This window comes from Paramormyrops kingsleyae, chromosome 4, assembly GCF_048594095.1.
Source record: "Paramormyrops kingsleyae isolate MSU_618 chromosome 4, PKINGS_0.4, whole genome shotgun sequence".
Taxonomy (NCBI): domain Eukaryota; kingdom Metazoa; phylum Chordata; class Actinopteri; order Osteoglossiformes; family Mormyridae; genus Paramormyrops; species Paramormyrops kingsleyae.
In genome coordinates, this window is record NC_132800.1 from 30,965,884 (window position 1) to 30,983,506 (window position 17,623).

Here is a 17,623-nt window from a genome sequence, read left to right on the forward strand (position 1 = left end):
CTGGGGTGTGAATACTGTTCACTACCTGAACATAAGTTTATTTAAAATGAGTATAGAACACGTCATATTTTGTATTAGATTCTTAAAAATCCAACCTTTTTCCATTTAACGTGATTTTACAGTAAATTTCTATAATATTCCATGACATATGATAAGAGTTTTGTATCTGTGATTGCTTATGGAAATCCCTTGAATTGTTAATAAGGATATAATGTGTTATCAAATGTGTTTACGCATAAACTATAGAGAGGGACCCCGACCACTATGGACTCGGAAAACATCTCCAGCAGTTCTGCCATACACACCGAAAGACCTGAGCGTCCTCAGAAGATATGGAGCGGTCTCTGGCCGTCCTTATACAGCACTGCTGTGTTGTCAGCCCAGTGCAGTTTGATGTTCATGTGGGGAAGAAAAGAAATAAAGAGTAGGTTCATTATTACGTCACACATTACGAATTCTATGACATCGACATGCAAAAGAATATGTTTGAATACACTGCGAAGTATTAAAAACAAAGCCTCAACAGTCCCGTGAACAGCGGTGCTTGAACGGTTTTAGCCCCAAACCTGCACGCCACGCCCAAAACGTTAACATTAACCTCCCATAAAAGCACGAACACCGATACACCTCTGCAATCCGGACGAAGTACTGCGGCAGAAATACGGTAACTGCGAAGACGATTAAACGACTAAATTACGAGACACAGGTAAATATCAGAGGTAAATATCGCCTTTATATAGCTTAAACGCGTAATCGACAACAACCCGTTGATTATATCTAAATAACGTCTAGTTTTCTTCCAGAATGGATGACGGACTAGTTTTTGCAGCCGTCTTGATGATGGGCATCTTAATAACTTTTGCCGAAGCACAATCTTCATGCTTGTTTAACACCACTTCCTTCACAACCCCGGTGAGACATTAAATTCGTGTTTTATGAAGACCAGAGCATCTCCCAGTGTTCTCCTAATACTTACCGTCATTCATCAGGATGGTGCTGGAGTCAACTGCTGAAACTAGATCAAGTCTATAAAGATCAAAACTCCTGCATTTGGTTGTACCTGTTTTGTGCAAATTGCATGAAAATTAACTATGGGCTAGTTGGACTGTTTAAAGTAGAACCACTACCGTTTCTAGTTTGGGATGTTGTTAAATAAGTAGAATATATGTAATTGTCATATTTATTTAATTTTTTCGTATTTCATACATTTGCCCCAGTTCAGACTGTAGGTAGAACATTTCATTAGATGTACAGTGTATGTGCATCTGACAAAATCTGAAACTTGGAAGCTTAACATAAGGAGTATAGAAAAGGAGCATTGAGGGTCAGAGTGGAAGTGGTGGTGATGATGATGATGACGAAGATGATTATATCAGTAATGATGCGCAGGATGAATGAATGTGTTTTTCGATCTGGCCACCAGAAGAACTTCACGCGCACAGATTGTGGGAAGTTCAAGATATGTGTGTCTATTCCCTCGTCATGTGACCCCGCAAGCAGTAACTGCACTTTCTTATCTATCCGCAACATCACGGCGGGTGCAGGCATGTTTTCCATTGAGCTGCAGGGACAATCTGCAGGCTTCATTGCAGTATTGCTATCACAAAGCCAAGCAAAGGTATGTACTGCATTGTCACTGTGAGAGATAAAGCCATTCATTTTACACTGAGGATAAAAATCAAGAGCAAGGTATTTACACTCCCTTTTATGTACAGAGCTCACAGAAAGTCTTGTCAATTAATTCTGTAAAAATGTTGCAGATTTATTAGTTTCATAACCAAAGTCCATTGACAAGCAATGTTTATCGTATCTTCCATACAAACATTTTCTTCTCTTCAAGTATGACTTTTTTATTGACTTATTCAGTTCTGTTCTTGCTATTAATTGCAGAAGTAGACACCAAACATTTGGTGTTTTATGTTATTGCAAAGGTGTTACAAATTAGAAAGCACCCAGTGAGACTGCTTGTCAATGAACTTATTTAACTCAGAGCAGCTCTTTTAGAACTATAATACTATCATTTGGGTTTCAATTTATTACTACTGTACCTGAAATGAATGTTTTACTTACAACTACTTCTTGTCTCTGATGTGATACATTTTTGTAAACAGATGAATAAAATAATAATTCTTGTTATAAAACCAATACATTTGCAATGTTTATACTGAGTTAATCAAATTTCTCAAGACTTTCTGTGATACGTTTGCAGTGATTTTTTTTGGTCATACTTTACTTGTGGGGACACAAGTAATGTAGTATTGTGTACAGTACACTGAGTAAAGCTTTACCATCTTTTTCTCTTCGTGACAATCTGTCGGTAAACGGTTTCTCATCTGTGTCCTGCAGGGCGTTGATCTTGGCTTCGTCTCCTCACAGAGTAATTCAGGTGTCTGCTTCAACTTGATTAGGAACGGGACACTGTTCACAACGGCAAGTTTACGCTTTAGACTTCAGTTTCCTTTCTAAAGTCCATTACATCGGGAAGATGTCGCCACGCGGAGCTGGCAGTAATGGACATTGCATTCACAAGTGAAAGCAACATTCGATTACTATCCCTTTAGCTACAGAGGCAGCTTGTTGCATGACGAGCTGCAGCCTCGCCGGAGAATCTATTGTACATGTGATGTGCGAACCATGCGGTTAAATGCAGTTTGGTTTAATCTTACAGTGTAAACCATGACATTGATGGAGCTCATTCTGTATTTGTAGGTCCTTCCAACAGGCCTGACTGTTAACGCCTCAGTCAGCCAGAACGTCATTAAAAGCAGCTTTGTGAGCCCTCTAAATCCCACCGTCTTCACCAGTACCACAAGCCCTACCAGCTTTTTTGTCTCCATCGCTACTGGAACCATGAATGGCAGTAAGTCGCTTTTTTTTTTTGCACTCCATAATTCTTAAACCAATTTAAAAAGCTCTCACTGGAACCCTAACACATGACGGGGACGATTATGGACAATACACGGCCCTAGAAAGATCAGAAAAAAGCACAAATTACCAGAGTAAATGACACAAATGGAAAATATGCAAGAGAGGAAGCACTCAGCAGTAATGGGATTTTTTTTTTTTGTTTCAATCGACAGCTAGTCTGGGAACCTTAAATTACCTATACGCCAGTACGACTAAGCTGGACCTAACCAACCCCACAAGTGGTGCAGTCACGCAGTGTCTGTCAGGTAATGTAAATCACTGCTTGTGTCACCAGTGTTCATGAGAGGATACATTGTATTATCCCATATAACAATACTAATATTATTCTACATTACTGCCTCATTGCATTTTCTGTCCAACATCAGCTAATGAAAACCTTACATCTTTCAGCTGTGATGGGCCTGCTGGGTTTCATGATCGTCCAGCTGTGGTGAGGAGCTGTAGCTTGGGTCATGTGGTTCTCCAGAGCTGAAACAAACACGGTCAGGACCACCAAGCTCTGCCAGAGACCCATTACTCCGCAGCGTCGTTCTAATTTGGTGCTTAATTTGCAGCCCTGGAAAGACAGGGTGGGTGAAAGGTGGGGAGTGATTTAAACAGTAACATATGCTAATATAATGCATGCTTATCCTGATCAACATAGTTTTTATGCTATTTTTTTGGGGGGGGAAGGGGACCCATAATCTATAAAGCTTCGGATAATGGTAGAAAAACCAATCTGTATGTAAGAGACATTGATCCTGCATTTAATCATCCATTCAAGTTCAAAAGTAAAAAAAAAAAAAAAAAGGTGTAACATTCTCCAGTCAGGCCAAGGGAGGCAAGCTGTAGTTTTGTGGAAGCAGAAAAGGGTGCATGTTTGTTAGGCTCTGACAACCAGAATGGTGTCACCCACTGCCTATATCAGGGGTCACCAACTCCAGTCCTGGAGAGCTACTATCCAGTAGGTTTTCTGTACCACTTGGCTTCTGATGAGCCACACCTGCTCCTGGTATTTACCTGAGAACAAGTGTGGCTCATCAGAAGCCAGGTAGGATAGAAACCCTACTGGATAGTAGCTCTCCGGGACCGGAGTTGGTGACCCCTGGCCTACATATTCCATCCCTTTATTATGTGAGTGACCCACAGGGTACCGATGGCACATCATCCTTCACCCCCCACCTGGCCCTGCTGAAGGGAGGTGCCAAGAGAGAGCTGAACAAATGCCACCCAGTGGGCAGTGATCCTATCGTACCTTTTGAGTTGTATTTATTGTCCTCTCTAAAGCTCTCTCGGCATCCACTCCTAGACGGCTCCCGGCCACGTTTGTTAATAAAGGACACCCAACCCAACCATCTGCTCGCCAGAAGTGATTTATCTTCTACAGCTTAAAGAATTACACTTCGACAAAATGGCTCCCAATACTGCAGTATCAATATCTTAACAGACAAGGCCGGGAGGCACCAGCTCACATTTATTTCATTTTATTTAAATTTGACAGTTGAGACAGTTGACAAAAAAAAGAAAGAAAAAAAAAAAAAAAAAAAAAGACATGTGACAAGTGAAATTATGGTACTTAAGAGACAATTAACACATTCACACAGTCTTTTCAAAAATACACTTCTATTAATCTCATTTAACAAACATTTATCACCTTTTAAAAAATGAATATTGAATACTATCACATTAAATCTCCAAAAAAAAAACAAAAACAAAAAACAAAACACAGCCAAACGCCAGTCGGTTGGTCGAGAAAACACCGCAGCAGCTCCATGAACGCCCGTCTTATTCACAATCTACTCTATTATACAACCAGGTTAAAAGCGGTACAGGATAAAGGTGAACTGTTACATATCATAGCCTCAGACTTCAGATGCAGACAAATTGATGGGACAAAGGAGGTTAACAGAATGCGATGTCACCTGTTGCCAGTAGAGGTCTCCATGTGGCTGCGTCGAGTGTGTTTACATGTTTGACCTCACAACTTAGAAAATGTCCTGCCTCTTTGAGAAAATGTGCACCTATGAAATACCTCTAAAGTCTGTGAAGGCATCTGGGCCTATGTGTGTATAGCCTGTACATAAACGTTTGCTTGATCGCTCTCTACGAGTCGTCATCCCCATTTACACTGTCCCCATCATCCTCTCCCTCCTCCTGCTCCCCTTCCTCCTCTTCATCATCCTCATTGTCTTCTCCCCTTCCTCGGCTCTTCACCTGGGGGGGGGCATAAGGCAACAGTACAGTCTTTGCCAATACACATCCTTTGTATCTAACAAAGAAACCCGACTTGCCAAAATTCAGATTATGCAAATATTCAGCTCAGCGCAGATGTAAAGGCCGATTCATTTTTCACTTGTCCATGTCTGCTTTTGGTCAGCGAATAGAGCGAGTGACAAATTTCATCAGGGGTTTCCGCCAGATGGGGAGTGTAGCCCACATTTTTGTGTCAAGTGGAGATCATGCTTGTCGCTGCATGTCAACCATACATGTGCAAGGATATCGACTAGGTGTCTTCTGGAAGTGGCAGCAGTGACTAACAGAGCAGAGGTCAACCAAGAAAGAATTGTTGTAGGAGGTGCGGCGGTATCCCTGTATATCTAATTTTTAGATATTAAGCATTACCTATAACAGATTAGACACTATATAATCTGGGTGATAAAATAACGTTTGCCTGCTATGTCCACAGACAAATGTATGAACAAGATTCCTCAAGCACGAATGTCCGCGGACCGAAAGCACATGAAGAAAATGAAGTATGAACTAGACTTAACATTGCGCACCTTGACGCAAACAGAGACTGCTGTTGGGGGTTTATATGCCAGACCTTTACCAGCATCTACCATAAACCATCTGGCAGCACCTTCATAACAGGTGCCAACATCATGCTAATAATTAATTTATCTTCTCAAGCTGTTGATTCTCTGCCCTCCTCTTCGGACTTTTTTGCATTTTCCTCGACTCACCTCCTCCTCCTCCTCAAGCAGGTCTCCCTCTTCCTCAGAGTCGTTCAGCTCCTGGCTCTCCCTCTCGCGCTCCCTCTTCACGCACTCCTCCTTCTTGCTGCCCAAGCCGCTGGAGTGCTGCAGCGAGGATGTCTCCCCGCTGTCGGACTTCACGCCCTTGCCATCTGCGCAGCGGAAAACCGGGAGATTCAAGGGAGTCACAGGGTCAGGGGGGGAGAGTAAGCCTATGCACAAAAAGCACCAAATTCTGAAGTGAAAATTGTGCAGTGTGTCATTTACCTCCCTGGAACATCACTTTGGACAAAAGCATTTGCTAAATATGAAAAATGTAAATGGACGGAAGACACAGTAATATTGTTTGGAGCGTAAATCTGAGGTCACATGACCATGACCCTACCTGACTTCTTTGCATGATCCTTCTCCATTCGATCTAGGCTTTCCAACAGGTAATCCACCTTGTGCTTGATTTGGGTCAACTCCTTCTTGATGGTCTGCAAGTCATCTACTTTCACTGAGGGATGCGAAACAGGACAAACGGGAAGGGAGGCAAGAGTTACCGGGCCAATTCAATGGTCTTTGCGATGTATGTGTTAGGAGAGGAATGAACGCGAGAGACCGATCAAGGCAGCACTCACTAGCGCGGGAGTAGGAGGAAGACGAGGTGCGCTGACTGCTTTTGGAGGACGAGAAGCTGGTCTTGGTGCGCCGGCTGCCCCCTCCACTCACACTGACCCGGGGCCGCTTTGAGGGAATCACAGCCCGGGAGAGGGGAGGGGGAGGCGGCGGTACACGGGAGGGGTACGAGTACATCCTGGGGGCATAGAAGTAAAGTCAAATCCGCTCCATAAACTGATGTCGGCCCACCATGCATACACCAGCACACACAGCCATGAAGGTGTAAAGGCACAAGACACATGTGAATGCTGGAGTCCATGTCAGTGAATTACCCCGGGTTCCATCAGTCATTATTAGTAATTATTCCTCCCTTCCTCAAACTGTGGAAAGGTGGCACTACTACATACAAATACTTCATTTTTACCATTGGGTAAATATACTCATTCTTCCTGTAAATACAGGGTCATAGTGACCTAGTTAAGAGCAGCAAATCAAATCCATTTAAACACAGTCCTCTGCAGAATGTCTGGCACGGGTGTAATCAGCCACCGAATGCTAACATTACCCAGCATCCCCGCATCAAAACCTTGATAGACCAGGTTAATTTCAACCGCTAAACAAGGCGATCGGCTGCTGCAGAACTGGACGGCTGAGTACGCGGGACTCACCGGTCGTAGTAATCCCTCTGAAAGTCATAATCCAGGTCAAAGGAGGAACTGCTGTGGGAGAGAAATCAACATGGGGGCTTCAGGGTTTAGGAAGCCACAGTACCTCAGCGGCACTCGAGAGAGCACGCGACAACCGCGGGGCCATAACGGCATGGACTCAAGAGAGAGCGCAACATGGTAACGGCGCCATAACACCACAGACAGAGCATGCTAGACGGTCATAGCGCCATACTGGCACAGACACGAGAGATGGTCTCGAGTGCCATAAGATGGTCAAGTGCCATAACGGCATGAACCTTCAAGGCAGGAGACAGTTGCGGAGCTGGATCGGCAGAGCACTTGAGGCAGTGCCATAACGGCATAGTCTCAAGACAGCATGCGACGGTCGCAGTACTGCGACGACAGAAGACAGATGAAGCGGCGTACCTGTACATGTCACCCGCGGAGCGCTTTGTAGCCTTCGCCCTGTGAGGCTTGGGCTCGCCCGCCAGGTTGATGTCTGGGGAGGAACGAGCAGGGTTTGCAGGAGCACAAGACCTGCTGCAGCAGGCAAACAGCACGCACGAGCCTAGCCACGAAACAGCCAACGACTGCGCACACACTTACCGAGCACCTGACCCACGATCATGCGGCCGTCCTCGCCGGCCACGGCGGCGCGAGCGTTGCGCTCGTTGGCATACTGCACGAAGGCGAAGCCCTTGTGCACAGAGCAACCCACGATCTTGCCATACTTGCTGAAGATGGCCTCCACGTCAGCCTTGGTCACCAGCAGAGTGTTCAGGTTGCCAATGAACACGCGGGAGTTGAGCGAGCGGGGGTCTGTCTTGTTGGTCACGTTGCTGGCCATGAGGCTGCTGGTGGTGGGGGATCGGCTAGTTTCCGGGGCGGGGATTAACACGAAAAGAGGCGGGGGGGATAGTTAGCGATGCCACCAGGAAGCGAGTACAAATAACAGAATAAAAATGGAGCTGGATGGTGGTGGAGGGATATAATAAAATTGGTCTGTTTTGTGTACTTTGAGTGCACGTTAGACCACAAACTGCACATCTTTGCACGTGCAGGGAGTACAGCACATAGACATAGGGAGTGTGAGGACAGGGCCTGTGCACTCTTACTGTGCCTGTACAATGCCTTTGCTTATTCTGCACTGGTCCGCATTGCCGTTTGTAAAGCGTGGCTGAGAATGTCCAAAACGGCTTCAAAGAGACAGCATTCTATGCGCCAGGCTGCTCTAGTAGTAAACAGATTTAACACAATAGTACCAAAAAAAAAAAACAGCATCGAAAACCCGCCTGCTCCAATACCCCACTCTGAACATTCCCAGGGCGTTATCCTAAGCGGAGGGACAGCATTTTGGGGTCTCTGGAGAACAAGCTGCACTGAAGGGCTGAGATGGCCTTTAAGGTCACTGTCTGGACCTTGTGGCCAAGTGGCCTCACAGGTGACACTTTCCTGTAAAGTTTACATTTAATTCATCTGACGCTTACATCTAAAGCAACTAGGGAATGGGTTATAATTTGTGGGATCTCCCTGGGATTTAAACCCACAACCTTTGCGTTATCGCAATGCACTACTTATTGAGCTACAGCAACAAATAAAAAAATAGAATAATTGACTTTACAATTTAGTTAAAATCCTATAGGGTTGTTCAGAGTTCTGGAAAACAGTGGTGCAAAACATTTATAGCAATTCAGGAAGGGGGGGGGGGGGGTTATATAACCATCACTCACTCCATAGTGCCTGTATTGCGGGCTGGTCGTCTGAATGTACTTTCTCACTGTGGTTGGACCAGTGTGTGCGAGCAGGAGTCTCTGCCTCCCTCTCAGGGAAACTACAAATCCCAGCAGGCTCCGCTTTACGTCACAGAATGCAGCACTGCCCCCAAGAGACTTACTGAGGCGACAAAGAACAGACCTCAGTCACACTACAAGAAGTTATTGTTCAACTTTTCCCATTTGATGGCGATTTGTGAAGTAGCCCCCGGTTCTGAGCCCAATATAAGAAGCAGAACCTAAATGCTTCTGGAATAGCTTGTTTACAAAATGAGGAAAAGAGATTTAAAACTGCAAACTGGTTTGGGAGAAAGAAGGCTGAAATGGAAGTGATACACACTTGACTTGACCTCTGATTAAACACATATAAGTACAGTTTACTTTGATGTGTGGACAATGATCTGAAACTGCTCCCCATGTGGGATAAACTGGCATATGTTCAGGAATCTCTTTGAGTAGGAGGAAATGGACTGTGCTTTGGGTGACCAGTGGCTGAAGGGCAATTTCATAGTTATGGTTAAATAACCGTGCTTAGGGTTGACTTCAGCTGCAGCTACTCAAATGACTGGCAGGGGGCAGTGTTTCACTCCTACATTAGGCTCAGAACCTGATCCCATGCCCCATTAATCCCACCCCCAATCATTTTTCAGTCTTTATCTTCAGGGACTTTTCTCCTGCTCTCCTAAGAAAGGGAATAAAGACACAATTTAAAAAACAACAAGCTTGCGGCCATTGGTGATAGACATCAATAAGAATCTACCACCCACACCCCACCTCCCCCCCAGCACCATTTAGAGAGGAGAAAGAAACCCACATCTGCAGAACGTGACATCGTCACTCAGAACTAAAGTTAGCTCTTTTTTATATACAAGTGGCAGTTTCCCCCAACCCGGTCCTCCGGGACCCACAAACAGTCCACATTTTTGCTCCCTCCCAGACAGTCCACATTTTTGCTCCCTCCTACTACGCCTGATGGTCTAGGTCGCCGTTTCTCAAACCGGTCCTTACGGACCTCTCAGGTGGTCCATGTTGCAAAAAACGTGGCCTGTAGACAATCAGGCGTAGTATACATTGACAAATACAACGGTGGAAATTTTAATCCGAACCCTTTACCCGTTTGCTGTGTGGCAATATCAAACTTAACTGAACTTGGCAGCTAGCATTCATATTTAGGAGTGATGCAACTAAAAAGTGAGCAAATTATTAGGCACCTAAACTAACCTGATTGCTGTTGGGAGATGCGGGGTTACACACCTCACCAAGAAATACTTGATTGAAACCTGTGTGTCATAAGAAGCAGGTCAGCCGATTCTAAGAAATGAAGTACTCAAACCAGCTCTGCCATTAACGGCACTAAGGCTCGTTCATCTTAAACGACACTATATTTATTATTTTTTTAAACATGCTTAGGAATCATGTTTGAATGATGCGGCAGTTGAATTTTTCATGAAGAAAGTACGAACGCCTAATGCTCAATGGTTTTACCCGAAGTGAGCCCTACATCCAGACAAAACAGATGCCCAAATGGACATGTCAAACTGTGAGCTAAGCTGCTTTCCCTAAGATGGCTTATTACAGAGCAGTGCTGTAGGGCAGACGTGCAATGCCATATTCTTACACAAGCATGACAGATTCACCCACGCGACTGTTCATTGAGCGTCCGGTTAGCTGGATCAGGTGGGCTGTGCTTCAGATGGAACAAACCGGAATGTGACTGGGGGTGTGTGCGTGCTCACAGGACCTCATTAATAGCCCTGGAGAATGCCGCATTTTGCACTACTGCAGAGCTCTCATTTGCTTTAGTTAGAGGATAATTGCTGAGACTCAAAACAGCATATTTTAACCTTAAGGAACACATTGGTGAAAATGGTGCAAGTGAAAGTTCTAAGCCATTCTGATGTTCCAAACACTCGTATTAGTTCTTATCTGAAAAATTCTCTCAATTGGAAATTCAAAAAAATACTACTCTAACTGAATTATGTCATGCTATTCTCATGTTAAACTTTAGTACAAATGTGTATCAAATTGTGTCCATTTTCAAGTTTTCAACTTTTTTTGTGTGTGTTGTGACTGTAGTGGCAGTCGTTAGTTTCAATGAGTGGCAACATCATTCGGGCAGATGGGGAGCAGATGCTGGAAACGGGAGCAGAGACCATCCTCAGTGAAAGGAACTTGACTGGCATTCAGGAACACATGCAGCTCTACAGACTAACAGTACAAACTAGGAATAAAATGCCCACTGAATTCAGAAGGAAGGTGAAACATTTCAGAAAACCAAAGCCAGGTTTGATTCATGCCTTGGATATATAACAGTATTTTTAAAACATAATCAAATATAAAAACATTAACATGGCTCCAAGAACAAATAACTAGCATTTCCCTAAGGCATCAAAACAACAGACTTCCACCAGTGTGGGGTTTGGCTTTCCCCACTTTTCACTGGATTCCACCATTGAGCTCGAAACAAGGGAATAAGCTGTGAGGAAGACCACACACACACAAATATAGGGATTTACTGTAGTTACTGCGTACATTATAAAAGTTAACAGCAAAATCATGAAATTTCCAAAGTGACACAATACAGCATTAATATTAAATGGCAACAATAAAAAATGTGCCATAACACAATCCAATCAGGAAAGAGGGCAGAACCACTCGAGACAATCCCCAATGTTCATGAAAACACTAGTCTTCCTTGGGAATCATCAAGAGAAGCATGTGCCATGTACATCCCATTAAAATGAAACTCAAGGTGCACCATTATAAAGATGCTTAAACACAGGTCAATCCATAAAAAAAAAAAACAAACAAAAAAAACCCAACTTTCTTGTGCATTCAATCACACTGCCTGTTGCGAAAATGTCATCGTGAAACTATTGAAAAGCTCTGACACTGTAAAATACAGGGGCTGGTTGCTAGTTGACTGAATCACTCAAATCTGATTAGGAACAGTAGCATTTCTTGCAGTGAGTAAATGTGAAACTGAACTATGTAAATTAAAACAAAACTACATAAAGGTGTAAAATATGTTCCTGACTGTCCAATAAACATGCACCATTAGACGACTAAATGGCCACTCAATTGTAGGGGCGACGGACATGTGATTTTATATCCAACATCAATGTCTACATGAACATTTTGAAAGCCTAAAAATAAATCCTTACAGGACTGGGGTGTGACTCTAAAGGCTACTGCTCTAATACACAAAAATACACATCTAATGGAAGAACAACTACAGTAAATGTACTCTGTTAATGGAATAACAGCAGACATTTTGCAACTTGACAAAAATGCAAAAATCAGCTTTGATCAAAGTACAAAAGATTGCTTTTCTTGGGGGGGGTCTGCATATGAAGGAATGGCTAGACTGTCAAAAAAGCTTAACGGATATATTTAAAATACAGTTGTTGCTTTGCATGAGTGGAGGTAATTAAAAATGTAACTTACGGGTCGTTCGCTGATCAAAAAAGCTGCAGCAAAAACTGAAAAAAATAAATAAAAAAATAAAAAGTGGAATTAGAGAATGATGAAAGCAGGAACAATGACATCTCCAAGGGGGTTAAAGACAACAGCAGACTAATTAGGGGAAAACAAACAGCGTGCAACAGTGCATTATCAATGTGTGTGCCTGATAATATGGACATAGCCACAAATATGCATTACCCCTGAAAAAATTACAACAGTAAGTTAGTCCCATACAGTGACAAATCCCAAACCAAAGCATTTATTTTGCCAACTTAGCTCATATATTAGGGAAAATTAAATATTTCATCCTATCGGGAAAAGTGAGCTATCAGTCACAGGTCATGCTATAATTGAGTTATGTGATATGCTAATCGTGCACTGATTGCATGCATATGGTCTGGTATTAAGACAATCCATGTCAAGATCCAGATAATATAGGTCACGCTACAGTTCCAGCTCGCTGTGGCCACACCCAGCACCGATGTAAGATCCATTCTCGCGACTATTTTGACATATACGTCAGTACAAAATATTACGGAAATCATTGAAAACTTATTTGCACCACGCAATAAATACAAGCGGATTGAGACAAGAGGGTGGATCGCAGACACATAGTTCCTACAAGGCAGATTTCACCTAGATGCACTAGCCTGAAAGCACGTTTGCATTTGGGCATCTAGGCGCGATCCGCAGGCTACAGAGCGTCCCCGGCCCTAACAATGGACACCGGCCTAGCCATGCACGACTGCATGCCTGGTGTATTAACAAAAGAGCAATGGCCTACTCAAGACTATATCACGCCAGTATTCCCGCCAATATTATTCCGGCGATCCTAATCATTAATCTAAATCTAGCGCAGACAAGTAAAAGACAACACTGCTGCTTCCATTAGTAAAAATTCATTTTAATGAAAACATACATTGCGCATTAATAGTTATCGTGATCGGTGAACACTTCGAAGGGCAATTTCGAGTCTTAAAAAAAAGCCACAATGATGTTAAAACTCTGGATGAAAAACAGACAACAGGCCACTGTTCTTGTCCAAAAAGATCTTCCCTTAAAAATAATAGTCAGCTTTTGGTCACATCTACAGCCCCAAAACAAAAACCAAAAAAAAGGTCAACCAAAAATTTTAAATTCCAAATTCTGTCTCAAATGCTAAAATATAACTGGAAAAGGCAAAGTAACGTAAAAAAACAACTATTTTAAATCATGAACTCCAACATTTAGCGAAAAAGATTCCCAAGGAATAAAAATAGATTCAGTCCATTTACGGTAGATTAGAATCTCCGGTGTTTTCATTTTTTTTTGTTTAAAAAACATATTCCTACACAATCTTACTGGCAAGCTAATCAGACTCCAAAAATCGTTATTTATCAAAAGATTTCGAGGGGAAAAATGAAACAAAAGTCCAGATAGCTAATTAGCATTAGCTAGGCAGCAGCATCGCTTCACAAAATGTACGTCACAATTAAACCAACAGTCTACCCGTTTGACAGAAAAATAAAAAAAATCCAAGAAAAATAAAAAATAGAAAAAAAATCCCAAAACAAAATACTCACCAAGAACTCAAAGTTTAAAATTATTAAAACTCGGCGACTTCAACGTATATTGCTGAACATATATGCGTTGTTTTTCCTTCGTCCTCAGTTCTTTGGAGCTCAAAGAGAATGCAACCCACTTTGTCGCCTGAAATGGCGACGGGTATAAACACACCAAACTGAACAGATTTGCTGAGCTCCGCCCACATGCCTTTTAGACCGTGTCTATTGGTTTATTGCGTTTGAAATGGGAAGCTCTTCCCGTTTTCTATTTGTCAGCGCAGTTTCATGACCCTGGCGTTTGAAAAATTCCGATTGGTCAAAAAAGATGGCACTCAAATGATATAGGAATTATATTGTGTAGGATCGCTGTCGGTGAACCTTGTTTTTCAGCGATGTCAGTAATGATATAAATAATATTTGCAGTGAATCTGTTGGTTTAAGTTCGTTTAGATAAAGATCTGTTTAGAATTGTTCGCTTAGGTATTCACCTCCGATATTACACGTACCCCCAATCCGGCTACTCTTTAATTTGGACTGTTATACTCTCTATTCAAATATTGCGAAGGCTAAAATAGTTCAAAGGGGTATTGATGATCGGGTATATGCTAGACGGGGGTGCCTGGCCATGTGCTCTTTTGCCCCAACGATTGTCTCCTTTTTTGAGGTTCTAAGTGTCCTTTTCCCAAGGCCCGGCAATCCTATAGGCGGCCAGCCTCTGAGGGGCGGCGACTTGCCAGCCAATCTCACTTTGCGTTGAATGGGAGGCACTGGCGGTGATGCTCGCCTAGGACGCAAGATCGGCTAGGAAGGATACTGTCTATTTCGGTAACCAAACTTACTAAATTATTAGTTTAGAAAACCGTCATTGGAATCAGAAATAGTGATGAAACATTATTCCTGATGAGTTGTCAGTAATCATTTGATACTGAGTGAAGATGATGTAAACACACACAGGTTTGTAATTATATTTTTGTGGAGACTCTCCATTCATTACTAGAGAAAACTCTAATCCCAACACGATGACCTTAACCCCTACCCAACCCTAACCTTAACTATAAGTTCCTAAACTAAATATGAAAATATGGCATTTTCACTTAGGGGAGTACTCACGTTTGTTGCCAGCGGTTTAGACATTAATGGCTGTATGTTTAGTTATTTTGAGGGGACAGCAAATTTACACTGTTATACAAGCTTTACACTGACTACTTTACATTGTATCAAAGTGTCATATCTTCAGTGTTTTCCAATGAAAAGATATAATAAAATACTTACAAGAATGTGAGGGGTGTACTCACTTTTGTGAGATACTGTAAGCCTGGTAGGTCTCTTAGGTCATTAGGGACTGGTCAACTAGTGGTGTAGTGAGCATAAAATATGCCCTAAATGTTACTACTATTAAATACTTGCTAAAGTAGTAACAGAAGTCTTATTGTCCACTGCTTTGATGCAATTTATGTTGCCACTTTCTCACTTTTAATATTTCTTTTTAATTGTCTTGTTCTTTTGATTTTTAATTTTCATATTTTCACTTTATGTGGACGATTACTTACACCATACTTACAAATGATATATATATATATTGCACTTGTCAGGATCAGTGCCCATCCTGCCCTGTCCCATTTGTTTTGTCCTTGTTTTGTTGCTGGCCATCCTGTTCCCTCTGTTGCGTACCTCCAAGTACCTAGTATGTTGCCCTGCTCCCCTGGGCCGCCATGTAGCTCAATGGGTTGAGTGAGCAGCTCAGAAGCTCAACCCCTCTGGTCACAAGTAGTTGCAATATCACTTGTTGTTTAATTTAAAAACAACTGGTTCTATTTTTATTCCTTTGTGTTTGGTATTGTTTATATCTGTCTTTGCTTTATGTCTTTGTTTGCGGTCCACCCTGCCCGTGTCTGGTTTAATGATATTCTTTATCCTTGTACTTATGTTCCTAGCCACTCCCAGTTTAGTTAGCCCTCTGTGGTTGTTAATGTATCCTAGTTTCCAGTGCTCGTTAATTGTAATCTATTCCACCTGTTTCCTTTTCTCCCATGCCTGTACAGATTGGTTGATTTCATTATGGTCCGCACCTGCCCCTTGTTAGCCTTTCATATCTGTGTTGATGTAAGTGCTTGCCCTCACTCCATTTGTTAGTCAGTCATTGTATTGTACTTGCAATTTGTAGTTCGCAGTAGTCCTGCCTGTTATTGTTGCTCTGGTGTTTGTGGTGTAGCTTTGTGTTTGTTAGTGTTGGTCATGATAGAATTTCCCTGTTAGTTATTGAGGTTTTCCTGTGTTTCTTCCTGCTTCTGATTTATCAGTTTTATTCTGACCCCACATGGCCCCTTTGATTATTGGTTCTTCCGTTCTGTTTGTTTTGTTAAATAAACCCCCTTTTGTTTTTGCCACTCTGTGGATCATCCTTCCTTTCCTGCCATTCCCCGCTGTAACAGCAGTAAGATGAACAGAAATGGGCATCAAACAAGTAATAATTCTGCTGTCATGTTATACAAATGGTTAAAGGTAAAGACAACATGATCAATATAAGGTAAATTGATGAACAAAAGTATTTAAGCAAAAAGCAGGACATTGTGGGGATTATGAAGTGGATCTTTATGTAAAAGGCAGGGTTGGGATTAATTCACATCTGACAGCCTATCTCCAGCATTATCTCTTCAAATTCTTGAATTGCGTCACAGATTACTTTCTGATCTGTCTGACACTCGATCTTACTGGGAATTCTCTCCAACCAGGTGTCAGATGAGAGGATGTAAGAATATCTGGGAATAAATCAGAAAAAAACATGTTTTTGGAAAACTGATGTCATAATTATTCAGTACATGAATCAATCAAATATCTATATTTACCTTCATATGAAAGTCTGTAAATTCCTGCACCATTCAAAAGCATGATGTCTCCACAGTATCACAGTATTTACCATGAAGAATATTTTCTATATACATTTTATCCGTGGTATAAAGCTCATCTGGTTCATAAAAATGTTTGTGCTATAGTGAAAGCAAACAATTAAGGGCTCTATTTTCCACCTGCCCAAAGCGCGACACAAAGCCATTTTGCTAGTCTGGTACCAGCGCATTGCTCATTTTCACGCCATCTGTGAACACAGTCAAAATAGCAAATGGTTTTGTGCCCGCTTTCTGCTTGTAGGAGTGGTGGTTTTTAAAGGAGGTGTGGCTGGGCGCATTGTCCACATGTTATTTTAAGGCAACAAAAATCATGTCTAAGGTCAGTAGCGCATTATTCAACGGTATTTATGAGGCGCGTTTTCGAAACATGGCTCATTATTGACACAGATATGCACTTTAAGTGCAGTAATGTTTTTTCGTTCTTTCATTTCTTTTGTATACTTTTTTATAGAGTACATCTGGTCCTTTCACGTAATCACCTTTCGAGTTCATTATCAGAATTAAGCTCGTACTGGAACAGTGGTGCTTGAGTAGATGATGTGCTCACACCTTTTCTCCTCAAGCACAAGCATGTCCATTTCCTCAGCCAGAAAGCGATCTGGCTTGCCGGGCAAACGCGCCATTATAATAGCAATCCACAGTAGATCATGCGCAGCTGCTTTTTAAAGGTGAATTGAAGCTCCATTCCGACTGGTTCATTGCATGCTACGCCCGAAACAGGCCCTTAATGTTTAATAATAACGTATATATACGGTCAGATGCAGACGCTTTGCAATAACTTGT

The 17,623-nt window shown here is 42.3% G+C and overlaps 3 protein-coding genes across 9 annotated transcripts in view; 1 reads left to right on the forward strand and 2 right to left on the reverse strand.

Moving 5' to 3' along the window:
- Positions 1-535: 535 nt before the first annotated feature.
- On the forward strand, positions 536-3,566 carry LOC111854532 (putative ferric-chelate reductase 1). Of its 5 annotated transcripts, none has more exons than XM_023832560.2 (7): positions 536-719; positions 804-912; positions 1,427-1,618; positions 2,347-2,430; positions 2,710-2,860; positions 3,081-3,173; positions 3,319-3,566. In XM_023832560.2, exons 2-7 carry the CDS (start codon positions 805-807, stop codon positions 3,360-3,362), a joined length of 672 nt encoding a protein of 223 aa, XP_023688328.2. In that variant the 5' UTR covers positions 536-719; position 804; the 3' UTR covers positions 3,363-3,566. The 5 variants fall into 5 exon arrangements, with proteins under 5 accessions (XP_023688328.2, XP_023688325.2, XP_023688327.2 ...); XM_023832557.2 differs by having other exon boundaries at positions 538-706; positions 793-912; positions 1,424-1,618; XM_023832559.2 differs by having other exon boundaries at positions 538-706.
- Positions 3,567-4,961: 1,395 nt separating this feature from the next.
- LOC111854565 (heterogeneous nuclear ribonucleoprotein C) lies at positions 4,962-14,110 on the reverse strand. 3 transcript variants are annotated; one of them, XM_023832622.2, is made up of 10 exons: positions 13,953-14,110; positions 12,373-12,407; positions 8,884-9,046; positions 7,760-8,025; positions 7,580-7,652; positions 7,154-7,204; positions 6,506-6,681; positions 6,268-6,381; positions 5,871-6,034; positions 4,962-5,121 (listed from the first exon to the last, which is right to left on the reverse strand). In XM_023832622.2, exons 3-10 carry the CDS (start codon positions 8,886-8,888, stop codon positions 5,011-5,013), a joined length of 960 nt encoding a protein of 319 aa, XP_023688390.1. In that variant the 5' UTR covers positions 8,889-9,046; positions 12,373-12,407; positions 13,953-14,110; the 3' UTR covers positions 4,962-5,010. The 3 variants fall into 3 exon arrangements, with proteins under 3 accessions (XP_023688390.1, XP_072567228.1, XP_023688394.1); XM_072711127.1 differs by having other exon boundaries at positions 8,884-12,407; XM_023832626.2 differs by lacking the exon at positions 12,373-12,407 and having other exon boundaries at positions 13,953-14,099.
- A 2,399-nt stretch (positions 14,111-16,509) lies between these two features.
- Positions 16,510-17,623, reverse strand: part of LOC111854574 (A.superbus venom factor 1-like) — a 37,216-nt gene continuing 36,102 nt past the window's right edge. The window contains exon 40 of the mRNA XM_072711114.1: positions 16,510-16,693. Within this exon, the coding sequence (XP_072567215.1) occupies positions 16,555-16,693 (139 nt within the window). The 3' untranslated portion in view covers positions 16,510-16,554. The remainder of the gene's footprint in view (positions 16,694-17,623) is intronic.

Excerpts from the sequence above, each read along its gene's own strand:
- LOC111854565 (XM_023832622.2), bottom strand. Across the intron at positions 7,653-7,759 it reads GATCGTGGGTCAGGTGCTCG|ACATCAACCTGGCGGGCGAG; the intron begins GTAAGTGTGTGC and ends GTTCCTCCCCAG. Across the intron at positions 5,122-5,870 it reads TGCTTGAGGAGGAGGAGGAG|GTGAAGAGCCGAGGAAGGGG; the intron begins GTGAGTCGAGGA and ends GCCCCCCCCCAG.
- LOC111854532 (XM_023832557.2), top strand. The coding sequence starts at position 805 with ATGGATGACGGACTAGTTTTTGCAGCCGTCTTGATGATGGGCATCTTA. Across the intron at positions 913-1,423 it reads CCACTTCCTTCACAACCCCG|AAGAACTTCACGCGCACAGA; the intron begins GTGAGACATTAA and ends TCTGGCCACCAG. Across the intron at positions 2,431-2,709 it reads ACGGGACACTGTTCACAACG|GTCCTTCCAACAGGCCTGAC; the intron begins GCAAGTTTACGC and ends CTGTATTTGTAG.